The 20,808-nt window shown below is 44.4% G+C and overlaps 1 protein-coding gene across 1 annotated transcript in view; it reads right to left on the bottom strand.

The window, feature by feature from the left end:
* Positions 1-20,808, bottom strand: part of TMEM135 (transmembrane protein 135) — a 369,074-nt gene that overhangs the window by 144,502 nt on the left and 203,764 nt on the right. The window contains exon 5 of the mRNA XM_077298574.1: positions 13,621-13,686. Coding sequence (XP_077154689.1) covers positions 13,621-13,686 — 66 coding nt within the window. The remainder of the gene's footprint in view (positions 1-13,620; positions 13,687-20,808) is intronic.

Genomic DNA, 20,808 nt, shown 5'->3' on the forward strand with positions numbered 1-20,808 from the left:
CACATCTGCACGCAAATACCTGTGACCTGTACGCCCGGGCTGATTAATAATAAAATGCTATCCTGGAGGGATTACGTCTCTGCTTTCCTACAGCGGGGTAACCTTTCACTAGAGAACTTTCCCCTCCAAAAAAAAACATTGCGGTCTCTCAGGCCTCCAAGCCTTCCGGCCCTTCTGGTTATTCTCACAGAAAATCCATCTACGCTCCACGGCCTAAGGCCAAATTTAACACAGAAAAGCCGGTGTAACAGGCCAAAGTAACCCCGTCCCAGATTAACCCCGGGTATAATTTGGCCTAGGCCAGAGTATACCCCGGGGTATAAACTGGCCTAGGCCAAACTATACCCAGGCATAAAATGGCCTAGGCCAAACTATACCCCGGGGTGTAAAATAGCCTAGGCCAAACTATACCCCTCCAGGCCACATTATACCCCCCAGGGTTAAAGTGGCCTAGGCTACATTTAACCCTGGGTATATTTTGGCCTAGGCCAAACTATACCTAAGGATGTAAAACAGCCTAGGCCAAACTATAACAGGCCACACTATACCCTCAGGCCAGACTATAGCCTTTTACTGGTTGCTATGGGATTTTACATGGCCACTTTATCCTAGCAACGCCCTGGATACGGTTGGAAAAGGGGTTTATCTACCTTGGGGGCACCCTCACAGCACTGCGGGGAAGCCGGGGAACCCTTTTACTGGTTGCTATGGGATTTTACATGACCAATTTATCCTAGCAACGCCTTGTATACGCTTGGAAAAGGGGTTAATCTACCTTGGGGGCACCCTCACAGCACTGCGGGGTGGGTGGGGATCCCTTTTACTGGTTGCTATGGGATTTTACATGGCCACTTTATCCTAGCAACGCCCTGGATACGGTTGGAAAAGGGGTTTATCTACCTTGGGGGCACCCTCACAGCACTGCGGGGAAGCCGGGGAACCCTTTTACTGGTTGCTATGGGATTTTACATGACCAATTTATCCTAGCAACGCCTTGTATACGCTTGGAAAAGGGGTTAATCTACCTTGGGGGCACCCTCACAGCACTGCGGGGTGGGTGGGGATCCCTTTTACTGGTTGCTATGGGATTTTACATGGCCACTTTATCCTAGCAACGCCCTGGATACGGTTGGAAAAGGGGTTTATCTACCTTGGGGGCACCCTCACAGCACTGCGGGGAAGCCGGGGAACCCTTTTACTGGTTGCTATGGGATTTTACATGACCAATTTATCCTAGCAACGCCTTGTATACGCTTGGAAAAGGGGTTAATCTACCTTGGGGGCACCCTCACAGCACTGCGGGGTGGGTGGGGATCCCTTTTACTGGTTGCTATGGGATTTTACATGGCCACTTTATCCTAGCAACGCCCTGGATACGGTTGGAAAAGGGGTTTATCTACCTTGGGGGCACCCTCACAGCACTGCGGGGAAGCCGGGGAACCCTTTTACTGGTTGCTATGGGATTTTACATGGCCACTTTATCCTAGCAACGCCTTGGATACGCTTGGAAAAGGGGCTTATCTACCTTGGGGGCACTGTCGCAGCATTGCATGGAGGCTGGGGAACTCTTTTCCTGGTTGCTAAGCGATTTCAAATGATCAATCTAAGGTACTTACACCATGTAAAACCCTATAGCAAGCAGGGTGCCCCCAAGGTAGATAAACCCCTTTTCCAAGCATATACAAGGCATTGCTAGGATAAAGTGGTCATGTAAAATCCCATAGCAACCAGTAAAAGGGTTCCTCGGTGTAACAGGCCAAAGTAACCCTGTCCCAGATTAACCCCGGGTATAATTTGGTCTATGCCAGAGTATACCCGGGCATAAACTGGCCTAGGCCAAACTATACCCCGGGGTGTAAAATAGCCTAGGCCAAACTATACCCCTCCAGGCCAGATTATGTAACTAATCTGGGGTTAAAGTTGCCTAGCCCAATTTATACCTCTCAGCTCATATTATACCCCAATGAAATCATTTGCATTGAGTGATATACACAAGAATTACTTAATGCTTCAACATTTTATTGAGAAACCAAACTGACAATTCTTAAAGAGTACCTCCCACTATACAAAACTTTTGCCCATGGCAAAAGTAGTTGTAAAGGGGGGTATTTGTAATGCATATGCATTACAAATACCCCCCCATTTTATAGTTACCTTAGGGGGGCTGCCCGATTACCCCCCCTCGCTAACCGCCGCTGCCCGTCTCCTGGTAGACGGGGTCCCCCTCCTGCCGCTAGGTGGCGCTGCCTCTCCATGCGCCGACGTCACAGCCAGGCGCCATAGAGGAGAGCGGCACCTGGCTAGTGCCGTTGGAGCTTGTAGAAGCAGAGCCAGCACCACCTAGCGGTGGGAGGGGGGGCAATAATTTCTCATTAGCTATAAGTCACTTATCATGCAATGCAATTATCTGGGGCAACAAATCGCCCAACAGTCATTCTGTGTATTATGACATTTAGTCTAGCATGTCCTTGCTACCAAATTAACGTTTAAAGCTAAACACTGATAACAACATTGAAATGATCGTGCTTATTTTCAAGATACAGTGCATGTTCAGTTGTTGACTGCAGATTGAAGCTTGCAGGATATGTCAACCAATCCATGGAGTCACCGACGTTTGTGTAGATTATTATGTCGCAACTCAACAGATTCGCCGTGGTCATGATCTCTGCATCAGTTGCCCAGACTCCATCACGAGAGATTCCAGAGATGTTCACATATTCATTCACATTTTGGTTCAAGTAGTCCTGTAGTTTTTTTGTCAAGTCAGTTTTCATATGGTGGATGACTTTATCTCTGAGAAGGGAATGGTTGTCCTCTGTTCCTGTCAAGATGTAGCTGATGGCCCGGAAGAAGCAGTTTCCATCACCTTTGGTTTTATATGTACGCCGTGGTTGTTCAAGGTCTCGTCTGCATCCACAGTATACAACCTTACTAAACGTAAGGCCAAGAGTGGTGCTAAGATACTTCCTTCTTGAACTTGGTAGTAGGTTGAAAGCCTTAGTTTGCTTATTTTTCTGTGTGGCAGAGTCACTGGAATAATCATCATCGGATGGTGGAGAAGCCTCTTTATCCTGGTAAATCTTTAGGTTGCTGGTGTGGTATGTGTTGCTTAATATCTTGCCAGTTTTGTTGTTCTTAAGTTTTACTCGTCCCTTGGTCAAGGATTCCACAACTAAATAAGGTCCAATCCAGCGTGGTTCCATCTTTGAACCTATGCGTTGAATACGGCGCTGATTCTTGATATAAACTATGGTACCAGCAGTGATTTCTTTGTTGCTTTTGTGTCGGCGATCAAAGGCACACTTCTGGTGTTCTTGAGCAGAGTGGATGTTGGTACTGACGTCTGAGTGCAGCTTTTTAAGAATGCTTGACAGTGTATTTAGCACATCAGGGGTGGCATGATCTGAAATGGGCATGGGATCCACCGTATCATCTTTTGAGGGATTAAGGTCCATGGGAAGCTTGGCCTTCCGTCCATACATGACCTCAAATGGAGTAACCTTGGTTGAAGCATGCACAGATGTGTGATAGGCAAACAGAACACCAGGGATGAATTGATCCCAGTTGTTTCCTTGGTCATTGACAAGCTTACTAAGAGCTTCTTTAAGTGTCCGATTATCACGTTCCCGCTGGCCATTTGTTTGTGGGTGGTATGCAGATGAAATACGGTGATCTGTTTGAAAATGTTCCATCAGGTTGTCAATGATCGAGTTTACAAACTCTCGTCCCTGGTCGCTAATCAGAGTCTCCATACAGCCAAGGCGACAGATAACGGAGTACAAAAAATTTGCCACTGACTTGGCACTCTTATCTGGGACAGCTGTTGCTTCAGTCCATTTGGAGAAATGATCAGTGGCAGCAACTATATATTTGTTGCCATTTGATGTTTCCTGAAGAGGGCCAATCATATCAATCCCAACTAAGCTCCATACTTTTCCAGGCACTGATATACTGTTGAGTGGTGGAGCTTCCTTTGTGATTTTGGGATTTATAACAAAACATTTTTGACAGGCTTTCACATACTGGTGAACGTCATTTTTCATTCCCTTCCAGTAAAACCGGTCAGAGATTTTGGCTAAAGTTTTATCTCTGCCAAAATGGCCCCCAGATATTGGGTTGTCATGACAGGCCTTCAGGATATTTGGCAGTCGACTTTTAGTAAGAACCTCCTTTTCCCTATGATAAACAATTCCTCCTTGGGCTCGATATGGCTTTGCTGTTTGTCTAAACTGGGACTTGGCATTTGCACGTTTCTCAGGAGGTAGATCGTAGGTATACTGAGGGTACCTTTGTTCTGTTGCAGTGTAGAATCTCAAAAGCTGGTCATACAATTGATCTTCCATGGTTGTCAAAATTGGAAAAGATTTGGTGTCATAGAGAGCAGAGAGGTGTCATAGAGAACATACAAAACAAGTTATCATTAACTATGCACTGACAGGACAGCGCCATCTACTGTCAGTTCAGATCTGCACACTTTTCAACAAATAAGCAATAGGGTGAGAAAAACAGTGAAGTGATAACATTATGGCCTAGAGAAATACTATAAAAACTATTTTATACCCCCTGGTATAAAGTTTATCCCCCGGGGGTATACTATGGCCTAAGTCAGCTTTTGAATTTTTGTGCTGTTTCCTTCCTCAGTAAAAGGGTTCCCCGGCTTCCCCGCAGTGCTGCGAGGGTGCCCCCATGGTAGATAAACCCATTTTTTAAGCGTATCCAAGGCGTTGCTAGGATAGAATGGCCATGTAAAATCCCATAGCAACCAGTAAAAGGGTTCCCCACCCACCCCGCAGTGCTGTGAGGGTGCCCCCAAGGTAGATTAACCCCTTTTCCAAGCGTATACAAGGCGTTGCTAGGATAAATTGGTCATGTAAAATCCCATAGCAACCAGTAAAAGGGTTCCCCGGCTTCCCCGCAGTGCTGTGAGGGTGCCCCCAAGGTAGATAAACCCCTTTTCCAACCGTATCCAGGGCGTTGCTAGGATAAAGTGGCCATGTAAAATCCCATAGCAACCAGTAAAAGGGTTCCCCGGCTTCCCCACAGTGCTGCAAGGGTGCCCCCAAGGTAGATAAACCCCTTTTCCAAGCGTATACAAGCCGTTGCTAGGATAAAGTGGTCATGTAAAATCCCATAGCAACCACCTAAGGGGTTAACCACCTATCCTTAAGTGCTGCGAGAGTGCCCCCAAGGTAGATAAACCCCTTTTTCAAGCGTATTCAAGGCGTTGCTAGGATAGAGTGATCATGTAAAATCCCATAGCAACCAGTAAAAGGTTTCCCCACCCACCCGCAGTGCTGCAATGGTGCCCCCAAGATAGATAAACCCCTTTTCCAAGCGTATCCAAGGTGTTGCTAGGATAGAGTGATCATGCTATATCCCATAGCAACCAGTAAAGGGGTTCCCCACCCACCCCTCAGTGCTCGTCAGTGCCCCCTAGGTATACAAAGCCCTTTTCCAAGCATATCCAAGGCGCCAAGACAACGAGCTGGCACGAGCAGGGCTGAAGATTTCATGTCACATGTGACTATAGGGAGGGGGTGGGGCTTAGAAAGGGAGATCCCTGGCGTCACCAGAGGTGGAGGAGCTTGAAAAGGAGCAGTGCCCGATGGGAGGGGGAGCTGTGACCTAGAAGAATGAGCAGCTTTCCCTCAGCTTACCCTGGGGGGTATAATCTGGCCTGGAGGGGTATACTTTGGCCTAGGCTATTTTATACCCCGGGGTATAGTTTGGCCTAGGCCAAAGTATACCCGGGGTATAATCTAGCCTAGGCCACTTTAACCCCGGGTATAGTCTGGCCTGGGGGTATAATCTGGCCTGTTACACCGGGATTCACACTGGGTGAAGGGCAGAAGCAAAATAATGTATAACAAGACGTGACCCATAAACGGGCGCGCTGCGGATAGGTCTGGGGTCGGCCATCACCCCCTTCCCTGGATTATTAGGATTATGTAATCCACAGCAAAGGACAATATTTTACTGACGGTTTTTCAAATGGGACCGGAGGATTATTCAGAATCGGCGCTACAGGTTCACATCCAAACATCTGGAATCGAGGGGGCCGTAAAATCCTACCCGCAGCTAAGACGGGAAGACCCCCAAAACCACTTTGCATGAGCTCCATCCTACATTCATTAGTCGGATGACTAATTTTAGTTTCTCTGGACCTGATCCTTAAAGAGAGGTTGTGCAGCTGCCAAGGTGGATATAGTGGTCCTGGCGCTTTAAGAAGAGGTTCGCAGGTGCTATGGTGCATATAGCAACATCGCTCTTTAGGAAGAGGTTCTGCAGCAACTGGCATATGCTGTACTGAATGTGCTGACCCTGTGTCTATAAGAAGATGTTCTGCAGCAGCTAGGAGGCATATGCTTGCCCTGCTATTACAAAAAGAGGTTCTGCAACAGCTGGCATGAACTGCGTAAGAGGTTCTGCAGCAGCTAGGGGGTATATGCTGGTCTTAGTACTACGAAAAGAATCTACAGCAACTGGAACACTGTATGAGAAGAAGTTCTGCAGCAGCTAGGGGGTATATGCTGGTCCTTGTACTACTAAAAGAGGCTCTGCAGCAGCTAGCATGTACTGTATAGACTGATCATAGGTCTATAGATGAGGTTATGCAGCAGCTAGGGGGTATTTGCTGGCACAGTACTATGAAAAGTGATTCTGCAGCAGCTAGCATGCTGGTACTAGCACTATTAAAAGAGGTTCTGCAGCATTTGTAATGCACTGCATAAGAGGTTCTGCAGCAGCTAGGTGGTATATGCTGGTACTAGCACTACTAAAAGAGGTTCTGCAACAGTTGGCATGCATTGTATAAGACTAGAGGTTCTCCAGCAGCAAGGGGGTATTTACTGGTACTAGCATTACTAATAGAGCAGCAGCTAGCTCTATGTCTATAAGAAGTAGTTCTGCAGCAGCTAGGGGGAATAAGCTGGCCCTGTACTAGTAATAAGGTTCTGCAGCAGCTGCCATATAGTGTAAGGATTAACCCTATGTCTATAAGAAGAGGTTCTGCAGCAACTAGGAAAGGGGTATATGGTGGCACTGGAACTAAAATAGAGATTTTGTGTTTACAGGAACACTATGTGAAAAGAGGTGCTGCAGCAGCTGAGCGGTACATTTTCTTCCTTGTTCTTTAAATAACATGGCAAATGCGTTGATTAAGATCCAACTGCTTGATCACATGACCAGTCTCGCGGTAATCACATGATTGCGGGAACCAATAGATACACGGACACCGCCACTGCCTGTGCTGCATACACCGAGCTCACAGTCAACCGAGAGGTCAGAAATCCTGCACGCAGCGCCTTCCTTACAGCCCCATAATTACATCATAGGTGACCTTATACCGCCCTGTAATTTATGTTAAGATTAAATTCACCAACATTTTGCAAGATTTTGGCTTGTTATCAGTGAGTGACAGCTGAGAGCAGGACTAGTCATGGACAGGCCCAGGCGTTACCATTCTCTGACAGGGAGCAAATATGTTAACAAGCGAGAACTTATAGTAGAAAGCTGTAGAAGTCTCCATGTAAGGGGGCTCTCCGACTCCACGGCGGGGTTACACAACACGCCTGGTACAGAACTATTCATGGCTACAGAACAAACTTATTTGCACCTCCAACTCTGAGAGGTTCTTGATAGGGACCATCTGATACTCAAACTGGTCTGCAAAGATTGGGCAGCACCCAAAGTAACACCCGTCTTTTGCCCCTATATTCAGTGCTGCATCTGTCACAGCTTTTCTAAGTTGGATCACACTGGGTCGCACCGATCACTTCTTGTAAGTCTACCCTGATAGGCCTATTATACTGTATGGAGGACTATGCGGAGCTATTATACTTTAGGGAGGGCTATGTGCGGCCCATTATACTACATGGAGAACTATGTGAGGGCCATTATTCTATATGGATGACTATGTGCAGTCATTATACTGTATGGAGGACTATGTGGGGCATTATTCTATATAGAAGACTATGTGGGGCCATTATACTGTATGGATGACTATGTGGGTCTCATTACACTATATGGAAGGCAGTGTGGGGATCACAATTGGGGTGTCATACTGCGTGGGGTCACCATACCAAGCGTGTGGAGGGTACTGTTGAGAAATTCATTGTGGGAACTGTGAGACTATGGATTCTTTACTGCATGATTAGTGAGATTATGGATTCTTTACTGTATGAGAACTGAGACTGGATTCTTTACTGTATGAGCTGTGATACTATGGATTCTTTATTGTACGAGCAGTGAGACTATGGATTCTTTATTGTACGAGCAGTGAGACTGTGGATTCTTCAATGTATGAGCTGTGAGACTATGGATTCTTCAATGTATGAGCTGTGAGACTATGGATTCTTTACTGTATGAGCAGTGAGACAAGGAATACTTTATTGTACGAGCAGTGAGACTCTGGATTCTTTACTGTATGAGCAGTGAGACTATGAATTCTTAATTGTATGAGCAGTGAGACTATGGATGCTTTACTGTACGAGCAGTGAGACTATGGATTCTTTACTGTACGAGCAGTGAGTCTATGGATTCTTTACTGTACGAGCAGTGAGACTATGGATTCTTTATTGTACGAGCAGTGAGACTGTGGATTCTTCAATGTATGAGCTGTGAGACTATGGATTCTTCAATGTATGAGCTGTGAGACTATGGATTCTTTACTGTATGAGCAGTGAGACAAGGAATACTTTATTGTACGAGCAGTGAGACTCTGGATTCTTTACTGTATGAGCAGTGAGACTATGAATTCTTAATTGTATGAGCAGTGAGACTATGGATGCTTTACTGTACGAGCAGTGAGACTATGGATTCTTTACTGTACGAGCAGTGAGTCTATGGATTCTTTACTGTACGAGCAGTGAGACTATGGATTCTTTACTGTACGAGCAGTGAGTCTATGGATTCTTTACTGTATGAGCAGTAAGACTATGGATTCTTTACTGTACGAGCAGTGAGTCTATGGATTCTTTACTGTACGAGCAGTGAGTCTATGGATGCTTTACTGTACGAGCAGTGAGACTATGGATTCTTTACTGTACGAGCAGTGAGACTATGGATTCTTTACTGTACGAGCAGTGAGTCTATGGATTCTTTACTGTATGAGCAGTAAGACTATGGATTCTTCAATGTATGAGCAGTGAGACTATGAATTCTTTAATGTACGAGCAGTGAGACTATGGATTCTTCAATGTATGAGCAGTGAGACTATGGATTCTTTACTGTATGAGCAGTAAGACTATGGATTCTTCAATGTATGAGCAGTGCGACTATATATTCTTTACTGTATGAGCAGTGAGACTATGGATTCTTTTCTGTATGAGCAGTGAGACTATGGGTTCTTTACTGTACAGCAGTGAGACTATTCATTTTTTACTGTGTGAGCTGTGAGACTGTGGATTTTATCACTGCTAAAACATGTAATGGACAATTCACTAAAAAAAAAGTTCAAGGAGGGTCTGGATGTCTTTCTTGGGAAAAAATGAAAATTACAGGATATAAATATTACATTTTGAAGATGGGACCTTGATCCAGGGAACTAGTCCGAGTGACCTATGGAATTTTTTCCTTAATATGGGGCAATTAGCATCTGTCTCATGAGGCTTCTGCCTTCCTCTTGTTTGACATGGTAGGCCTAGGGTATAGATTGAATTTGTGCCCTTTTTCTACTTTAAAACGATGAAACTATGAAGCATAAACAAACTGGTGTCAAAACACTTCCCTATATCATACTCCTCCTCACCCCATCTAACCAGCTTTGTGGGGTACCATATCGCACCCATGTCATGATATCCACAGGATAGGTGATCCTGTACTGATCACTATGGGGGTGATCACTACATACCCCAGCATTCTCAATAATTGGGCTCTGAAATGCCCCATTTAATTGGAGCAATGACCACATATGCCCAACACTGTCATTCACGGTCTATGGGATTGTGGCCCTGCAGCACTCCCATAGACAATGAAGACAGCAGTGGTCCAAATGCCCTGCACCATGTAATTGAGGCATTTTAGAGCCTTGTTTTTGGGATCAGTGGGGATCCCAACAGTGAGACCCCAGCAATCAGCAAGTTATTACCTATCCGGTTACCTATCTGATGACTTGCCGAGGTGCGAATAACCATATGAAGCATCAAGCTATGTGTGGCCCATGCTTATGCTTGCCTTACAGAGACTGGCTGTACCTGCCCGCTATACTCAAGGGCTAACTAGGGGTGGCCAAAAAATTTCAGTACATAAGACACAGGATTGAAAAATCTGCTAAAAATCCCTCCTGCTAAAGAACATGAATGTCAGCAAACTGAGAGATCAGATTACAGCTGCCTATTGAAGTCTATGGATAAGAGAGGGGGAGGAAGAGGGAGAAGAGGCACAAGTGCTGCTTTTTTTCCCACTACCTTTGTCTCGATCTCGATCCATGGAGACTTGATGGATGAACGATCTGTAGGGAGAATGATCTTGAGCCAAGATAGGTCCATCAGGGTCTTCTCCATCGATGTCTTAATAACATCAAGCCATCGGGTTGCTGATCATTCCCTTTGCGTTGTTTCGTCTGACAACGATAAGTGCTTGTTGCTACTTTCTAGTAAGTGTTTATCTCACCCTAGAGCTGGATTTACAGCTACACTGCTCAGTACTGCTGCATGATATCTTCCATGCTACTGCGGATGCCTCTGAATTTATTCTAAAAAGTCATCTAAAACGACACGTATGCTTTAACTTAAATGGTCTAATAAAATTTGGCAAGAGACATCGTAACTGGTTTACTTTCTGTCCTGAATACAAGAGCAGCGGAGCATCCTCAGTCTACAGAATTCCTGCCCGGTCACATGCTGTTATTAGAGGCTGTATCATTTCAATAATTAGGTCCGGATCTCAAGTGGCATTGTACTTGTATCACTAAACACTGTTTCTTTCATGTGAATCCTGCAGTTACCATCAAACAATTCCGTTTTCATGATGCTTCGCATAATCCTCCCTTTGTGGTTAGAGAGGAAGCTATACGAGAGGCTTTGCCAACCTGGCTGATATAATTGATTCTTGGCACCGTCCATACGTGCTCCTATGTCAGGACCACTGCCGCAGGAGTGTAACCCATGTGCAACCAGCGAGATAAGATCTCACCGCCAGCGTGGCGGGGACGACTGGACGCTCATAAATATTCTGCAGGGTACGTAGCATCAAAGTCGGAAGAAAATGTATGCACCTTGCGGCACTACAGAGGCGGCCATCACCATGGCTTAGGCTTCTTTCATACTTCCGTCGGTACTCGGCTGTCACAAAGCGTCGGCGCGACGTACTGACGGACGTGGGTGAAATTGTGCCAAACGTGAGCAACGGATGCAGTTTTTCAACTTCTAAAGTCCTGGGGAGGAGATAGCGATCTCCGCCCGGGCATGCGCACTCCAAATTACAGGATATAACGTACGAAAAATCGTTCCCTTGAACGTTTTTTTGAAACGACAGGATGCCAAAACCAGACGCATCCAGTGGACGGCGCATGCAATGTATGGCCATACGTCACAATGTGTCGCTAATGCAAGTCTATGGGGAAAAAAAGGGGCCTGCGGGCAACTTTGCAGGATGCATTTTTTCTCCAAAACGACGCATTGCGACGGTGGCCAAACAATGGAAGTGTGAAAGAAGCCTTTGGCCTCTTTCACACTTCCGTCTTTCAGCTCCCATCACAATCCGTCGATTTTTGAGAATGCAGGATCCTGCAAAAAAATTGGCATTTTCCCATAGACTTGTAATAGCGACGGATTGTGACAGATGGCCATACGTTTCATCCATCGTGCACTGGATCCTGTGTAAAAAAAAAACCAGTCCGTCGGGCAGAGAAAACGCACAGAGGAACGTTTTTTCTGCATGTCGGAAAATCGGTTAGCGACGGCATCCCGCGCTGCCCGTCGTTGGCTACAATGGAAGCCTATGGGTGCAGGATGCGTCGTTGACTGTGAAAAGCAGGAATCCAGCGACGGATGCCATCTTTTCAAAGAGAGCATGCGTGGAAGAATTTCCCATCAGGGAAATTCTCGCTCGCTCTCTTCTCTTTTTACTATTGATGCTGCCTATGCAGCATCAATAGTAACAAGATATAATGTGAAAAATAATTTCAAAAAATAGAAAATAGCAGTATTCTCACCTACCGGCGTCCCACATAGCGTCACCGATGCTTCCGGCAGCTAGCGTTCCTAGTAATACATTGCGAAATCTCGCGAGAAGTCGTGGTTTCGCAAGATTTCGCAATGTTAGTACTAGGAACGCTAGCTGCCGGGAGCATCGCTGCGCGGGAACGCCGGTAGGTGAGAATACTGCGATTTTTTTTTTTTTTAACCTGGTTTGTGTTGTGTATGCATTTTCGCAGTGGAAAACCGCTGCGAAGACGCATACACAACAGGTGCACATAGCCTCGATGGGTCCGTCAGAAAGACGGGCCCAGTGCACATGTTTTCCACAATCTGCACAGGATCCGTCATTTCAACATCTTGTCGGATCCTGTGCAGATTTGGAAGACGGAAGTGTGAAAGAAGCCTAAGGTGGCGGCACGTATCGTGCTGAACATGGGCATCATATTGTCAGCGGTTAGGAGGGAGTGGGTGGAAGGGAATTCACCAAGCCTCCCTTTATTACATTAGCCACAAAAATTTCCAAAAAATACAGCTACTGAGTTAATTTGTCACAAAGCCAAAATTCATGAAGACAGAGGAGTTAAACGTTCGAAAGGTGGCCAAAAACTTCATTTCGACCAAAGGTTAGTCCTCACGAAACTCCATCCCGCATACACAAGCACTCTTGTGTCTTCAAAGGCAATAAAAAAAGTAATCGACAGATGTCTCTGGCAGCAGCTTATCTATGTTGAGTAAAAGGGATTGTGCACTTTCAAATGCAACAGGCCCAATCCTTCTTTCTAGAGATGAGCCAGTTTGATTCGGTCAGGGCTTATTCGGCAAGATATAGCACTTACCAAATAAGCCCTGACCCAAACAAATTCCACTGAAAGTCGTGACAACTGCACACATGGACCAAGCTGTAGGGTTCATTGGGTTTGGTCACCGTCAGTCTAATCTGTACGGCCATATTTAATACTGATTGCCAATCCTAGTGTTGATGGGCGGTTTCTGCCACCACTGATCGTCTATGCCACCAGCATGTCTCTACGGTAAAATCATGGAAAACCCTTACAAGGTTTATAGAGCCCCAAATTTGCTGGGAAGTTCTAGGGGGAATAAACCTGTAATTTGCTAACTTTAATGAAAATTTCACCTAACAACTCAAAAAACTTAACCTTCTAATGTCACAGATCTAAAGACAAAAGTCACAGTCCAGCCCAGGCTTATTACCAGCTATTCCCATAACTCAAGGCAATGACTACTGGAGGAATAATGTTAGAAGAACTTCCTTGAAGAAGCCTTCTACCTTCTGACATCTTGGTTTATCACTTGCAGTTGAGAAGTCATGGATTGCATCTGACACTGACGCAGCTCGTCTTGAGCAGTAGGTGTCCTCCAGACGTAACCAGACTAGAAACATTTTGCTTGTTTTCTACATCACCTCGTCTTGTGACGGAATGTAACTGTATGATAAATGTATCATCACGAGATCGCTTACCTCCCCGTGTCTAATAGGCTTCAGATAACCTCTGGTCACACCCATGCGGAACAGCGTCTCGGAGGCCTGTTGGAAAAGCATAAAAAATAGCAATGAGTAATAATAAATGATCAAATAATATATGAATAAATGAATAATCATAGAAACACAGTTTTATATTTAACATTGTAATACAAAGTCATAACATTAAAGGGGATGTCTAGCCGTGAACACCATTCTTCTTTATAGAATTAACCAATATATAAGGCTGAATCAAAATAAATCTTGTATTATACTCCAGAGCTGCACTCACTATTCTGCTGGTGGAGTCACTGTGTAATGTAATGTATGCACACAATGATTGCACCAGCAGAATAGTGAGTGCAGCTCTGGAGTATAATACAGGATGTAACTCAGGATCAGTAAAGTAATGTAAGTACACAGTGACTGCACCAGCAGAATAGTGAGTGCAGCTCAGGAGTATAATACAGGATGTAACTCAGGATCAGTACAGGATCAGTAATGTAATGTATGTACACAGCGACTGCACCAGCACAATAGTGAGTGCAGCTCTGGGGTATAATACAGGATGTAACTCAGGATCAGTAATGTAATGTATGTATACAGTGACTGCACCAGCAGAATAGTGAGTGCAGCTCTGGAGTACAATACAGGATGTAACTCAGGATCAGTAATGTAATGTATGTATACAGTGACTGCACCAGCAGAATAGTGAGTGCAGCTCTGGAGTATAATACAGGATGTAACTCAGGATCAGTACAGGATCAGTAATGTAATGTATGTACACAGCGACTGCACCAGCACAATAGTGAGTGCAGCTCTGGGGTATAATACAGGATGTAACTCAGGATCAGTAATGTAATGTATGTATACAGTGACTGCACCAGCAGAATAGTGAGTGCAGCTCTGGAGTATAATACAGGATGTAACTCAGGATCAGTAATGTAATGCATGTACACAGTGACTGCACCAGCAGAATAGTGAGTGCAGCTCTGGAGCATATTACATGTAACAATCAGGTTCAATAGAAGATAAAAAATAAAAAAATTGCATTTTTACCTAATATTAATGTACATAATGTCATATAAGAGGTGCACTTGTCCTTTAATGGTCCGTCCAACGTCTTCATTATGCCTAATTGTGTATACACAATGCAAGTCTTGTTTGGAGCTGGGCTGAAACCTATAATAAAGTTTCTTGCTGGAAAGACCACAAAACATGATGCATGGGGAAGATTGCAGGACTCATCTAAGACTTTAGTCAGCACTAGAACATTCCAGAAAGAGTGAAACATTCCTCTTCATTGTCTAGGGTAAATGGTCTGGGTAAGCGGGTCATTTGAGTAGAATTTACATGGTTATTTGTACCAGCGCGGACTACAATGTGGTGGTGGTAAGAGCGTTGACCTGTTCGTCTTTCCATCGGCCACCATGTTAAGATGTGATTCTATTACATGGCCTCCAAGAGCAGAATGAAGGGGAGCACAACTCCTTTCATCGGCTCTTCCCTCTGAACATTTTAAGGATGTTTCAGTCTAACCGAGTACTGTGTCAATACAGCTCGGCTTTCTTTGTGCCTATAGAAACCCACTGGGGTGTATAACCTTCTTTTCACCTTGACTAGCCGGGAGATCTCTTAATTCCCCTCTTCGCAGCACCACAGTTACCGCCAGATGTCAAAGCCATTCATGACATAAAGCAAGTTTTCGAGAGCTTGTAAATCTAAACCCTATGTATTTCTCGATGGGACCTCCACTCTACATGTGTGGAGTGCCACTAAGAAGATTAACACTACAAGACCGGCTTGACAATGGCGGGGAGGGAGAACATGGCTACGGCGGGCCACCTGGAGCTACTCGCTAATTGACAATCTTAAAGCTTCCAAATGATTGCTTTTTTGGTATGCAAACAAAAAGGACGGGGAAGAGGCAGCTGTATTTCCATGTACTACACCATGGGGTACAAAGCAAATTATTTTCAGGTCAAGCCTTTCTGAATGGACGTATACATCTTGCAGCTTGCGAGGCAGAACTATACATGTAAGTGTCAAATAAATCATAAGTGATAAATATATCATACGCCAAGATCTACAGTTATATCCATTACTGTCGTAGGGCATTCAATTCCCAAAAACATTAACAAAAGCCTGGGAACCTTGTGGACATATAACATGAAACCCTTAGGCCCCAAATAATTGACTAAGAAAAAAGAAGTCCGGTTAGGGAATGTAATAAAATCGCCAAAAACATGTATTTTTAAGGTGTGCCTAAACTGCATAGATTGGGAATTAATTTGAATGTCTAGGGTAGCGCATTCCGGAGAACTGGTGAAGCACGAGAAAAGTCTAAAAGATGGGAATAGGATGTTCTAATTATGCAAGAAGTTCTGTAAGTCTTGAAAGTCTAAAGGCCCCGTCTCACACAGCGACGCTGCAGCGATACAGACAACGATGCTGATTGCTGCAGCGTCGCTGTGTGGTCGCTGGGGAGCTGTCACACAGACAGCTCTCTCCAGCGACCAACGATCAGGGGAACGACTTCGGCATCGTTGAAACTGTCTTCAACGATGCCGAAGTCCCCCTGCAGCACCCGGGTAACCAGGGTAAACATCGGGTTACTAAGCGCAGGGCCGCGCTTAGTAACCCGATGTTTACCGTGGTTACCAGCGTAAATGTAAAAAAAACAAACACTACATACTCACCATCTGTTGCCCGTCAGGTCCCTTGCCGTCTGCTTCCTGCTCTGACTGAGCCGCCGTACAGTGAGAGTTGAGCGCAGCGGTGACGTCACTGCTGTGCTCTGCTCTCACTTTACGGCGGCTCAGTCAGAGCAGGAAGCAGACGCCGGGGGACCTGACGGGCAACAGATGGTGAGTATGTACTGTTTGTTTTTTTTTACATTTACGCTGGTAACCAGGGTAAACATCGGGTTACTAAGCGCGGCCTTGCGCTTAGTAACCCGATGTTTACCCTGGTTACCAGTGAAGACATCGCTGGATCGGTGTCACACACACCGATTCAGCGATGTCAGCGGGACCTCAACGACCAAAAAAAGGTCCAGGCCATTCTGACACGACCAGCGATCTCGCAGCAGGGGCCTGATCGCTGGTACGTGTCACACATAGCGAGATCGCTACTGAGGTCGCTGTTGCGTCACAAAACTTGTGACTCAGCAGCGATCTCGCTAGCGATCTCGCTATGTGAGACGGGGCCTTAAAAGTCATTTGTAGAATAGAGAGCATGGATGAGGGGGTAGTCCCAGATGAGGGAAGAGATAAGTGGAGCTGAATCATTATGGACATTCTATAAACCCTATTAGGGCCTATTAACATCCAAAAGAGGTGACTAACTCAATAGTAAAGAGATAAAGATGCACTATAGACATACTCAAAACTAAAACTAGAATGTGTCACCACATCAGCCCCACCTCAGACCCTGACGAATGTTTCAACCCCATTACATCTAGGGGACAAGATGAGATAAAACCTATCCGCTGAAAAGGTGATAATTGGCCGATCAGGACTCCCACTTATGGCCAGAAAGAGGGACCTATTTCTCCCTAACTCCTCTAGTTTTGCGACCAGGAGAAGTTGAATGGATCGGATGATCATACATCATTCCTGTCGTTCCACTCTGGGTCAATGGTACCAAAACGTTTAAACGTTTATCAATGCCATAAAGCTAATAATGCCCGCCCAACCAGCTACTCTACTCAACTTCCCACCCTGTGGTCTTGCAGCCAGGAGAGAACGGGGAACACAAGTCCATCGCTCCGGCAATGGTTGGGGACTCCAGTGGAACCCTCAACTGGTCTAAAAATTCCTCTTTATCCAGTTGATAGGTCTATTCCTCGATTAAGTATAATGGAAAGAGATGACTATGGATGAGAACAAGTTCTTATCTATGTAAAAAATTAATAATAAGGAATTTTCCCTCCACCCAACTTCCTCCCCCTCTCGCATTATGCAGCATGTTTGACATACATTATCTGTATGTAAAATGTTTTGGCAATGCTGTAACACTAAGGTCAATCCATAGAAATAAAACATTTCTGGAAACATGGAGGATTTTATATGATACAGATGTCCTCACTCGCTACCGGTCACACATTTTGAGTAAATAGTGGAGATGCTAGATTTTTCCCCGTATTGTTCTAGGAGCCTCAGATTTATGATGTGCTACCGGTCTACATAACACCACTCAGTAGCCACAATTAAATACAAGTTTCCAGGGAGTGTCATAATAGGAACACAATCAGAACAAGTTGGGCATATGCAACTAATTATCAAGAATTTATTAAAATGTAGCAAGCACGCCACCATTCTCAGGGTTCGTGGAGGCGTCCTCCGCATTTCATAATTAGACTCATTCACTTCTCTCACTCCCACGATCCAGAAAAACAAATAGGGGTTGTACACTTTGGATCCTCTATGTTGGAAGGGTTCAGGCAAAAATAACACAATCCCAACAATTAGCTCTAACCTAATCAGGCAGGCAATGCTGAATTCATCTATAGCACCATCACAGGAGAAGTTAAGATCTGCATTGCGCTCAACGAAATCAACAGGATAACTGTGTAATGCAGGAGAGGGTCAGGTCATTCAAAGTGAGAGGCCCTCTTTGTAGGCTCTCAACACTCAAGCTAATAGACACCAGTCATAAAGGGATTTTCCATAGCTTGCTAATTGCGGGTTTCTAACCACAGAGACGAACCCCAGTGATCTCAAAAACAGGGACCTGGAGTTGCGGTGAATGGAGTGGAGGTTCATGCTCATCCTCCGCTCCATTCGCTGCTTATGGGATTGGAAGACATAGCCGAGCACTGCACTCTTTTCTCCGGGAGTCCAAAGGCGATTAATGGAGCAGAACCTGAGAACACATACTTCCACTTCACTGAAGAAAAGGATCATATCTGAGTTTTGTAGCCATATTCAAAATATTGCTTGGCCTCACGGCAGACGGACCCCAAGAGAAAGCCCTTTTTAGTGAGGGACCTAGATCTATCACTTTTGACGTTGCCGTACTCTAGACCGTTTTATGCATTTAAAACGTGTGGCGAAATAAATTTTCAATTGTATTTTGTACCGGTACAGTAGAAGAGTAGAATTGGCTGAGGGACACATTGTGCACTGGAACCAGACATGATAACACCATCCTGTTAGATATTTATTTTCTCAAAATGCAACCATTGGGTCTTTGACGACAAAGACACAAGATGGGCCAATTGATATGTGGTACAAATTCAAGCAGCACAACACCTTAGTAGAAGATGGGAAATGGGAGCATGATCTAGGTGAGCTGACAACCCCTCGAACACGTCACCAATTTTCTGAACACGTCACCAATTATCTGAGTAAATATATTTCTAAAGTTGCTCTTGACATGAAATTCTCACCAGATGTCGATAACAACCCATCCAAGCCACACAGGCAAAGAAGTCAAACCACAGATGTCTATAAATTAAGTTATGTGTAATAATGACAATAGACACAGGGAAAAAGAATTGAAAACATGAAGCAAGAGAGGTGAAAAAAGCCATGGAAAGTTAAGACATTAGCTGAAATCTATCAGTAATTAGAAAGCAATCCTGCCACTTAGAGAAAAATAATATCAGCTGGTTCAAATGATGGGCTATAAAAAGGTGTCTCATTATCAAGAGAGCACACAAGAAATAGCTCATGATGGGTAAAACCATTGAGCTGTCTCAAGACCTTCGCAACCTTATTGTTGCAAAACATACTGAATGCATTAACAGAATTTCTAAATTACTGAAGGTTCCAATGAGCAGTGTTTGATAAGGATCCATGCATACAAGGATGGGGATGAGGAGTCATGCAGACCAGGATAGGGATGAGGAGCCATGCATACAATGATAGGGATGAGGGGCCATGCATACCAGGATAGAGATGAGGGGGACAATGCATACCCGGCTTATACTCGAGTCAATAAGTTTTCCCAGTTTTAGTAGTAAAATTAGGTGCCTCGGCTTATACTCGAGTATATACGGTAAATACATTTAAGTATCCGTGTGCAATACTTTTTCCCTGTTATTTCTTGTTATTACACATACGGTAATTTATGGACATCTATAGTTGGATTTCTTGGACTGTGTGGACTGGATAGGTTGTTACCAACATCTGGTGAGAACTTCATATCAAGAGCACATTAGAAAAAAATGTACCGTACTTAAAAAATTGGCGATGTGTTCAATATTTATTTCACTTACCGTATGTAGAGAAAAATAGAACTAAAGACCTGAGTCTTAAAAGTTTCCTTCTACCTTAGATTTATTGAAATATTCCAGACCACATAAAAACACAACTTTTCTCATTCTTATTCTTAAAACATAATGTGTTGGGTCAAGAGACCTTTCATCAGGCAGGTTGTATCAAGAGAGGTAATTAGGAGTGTGAACAATGCGGTGAAATAAATGGGCTAAGTTTCTTCTTATATCAAGCCAAGGGTATACCTATCATAAATGCGGCCGACCCCAATAAAAGACACCCTCTTAGGTGGACTCTATTTTTTTATTATTATTTTTGGTGTTCACTTGAGCAAACTTCTTATGATACTCAAGTATTGCCATATTAGAAGTCAAAAGATAAGAAAGCAGCTCAAAGTCTAGCTACCGTTTTTGAGAAATGATCTACAGCGGTGGGAATCAATTGTGAGACTAGCGTCACATTTTTGATTTTGGTATAGGGGTACTCTTTGAAAAGCAGAGATCTTGAGCAGGAGTATTATACCATTTTGTGCCCCTTGATTTTGTAGGGTTCACATGGCCAGACCCTACAAGATATCGAAGAATCTGAACATTCCCACACCTTTAATTCTTCCTGGTAGGTTCCCATTAGATTAAACCAAACCATTAGACAACCCATAAGGTCATTATCTTCCTGGGTTGTCAATTTAGGTATGAAGAGAATTCATATGACATGATGAGGACTCGATGAGTTTCTCTCTAACCATATATCTCTAACCCTAAAGGAAACTTCACACAAGTCTAGTCTAAACTGGGCAGCCTTTCCCACGTGCTACAATCAGATCAGAGACCTTGGAGGATTACATCCAATTCACGACCCTCTCGCCTTATTGTGTAGCGTTGGTTTCTTTTCGAGAGATGACGGAGCTTCCTTCTAGTATATTAGAAGTTTCTCATCTCGATAAGACCCTTCTCCACATCTCAGCAAG

This window comes from Ranitomeya variabilis, chromosome 3 (assembly GCF_051348905.1).
Source record: "Ranitomeya variabilis isolate aRanVar5 chromosome 3, aRanVar5.hap1, whole genome shotgun sequence".
NCBI classification, from domain to species: domain Eukaryota; kingdom Metazoa; phylum Chordata; class Amphibia; order Anura; family Dendrobatidae; genus Ranitomeya; species Ranitomeya variabilis.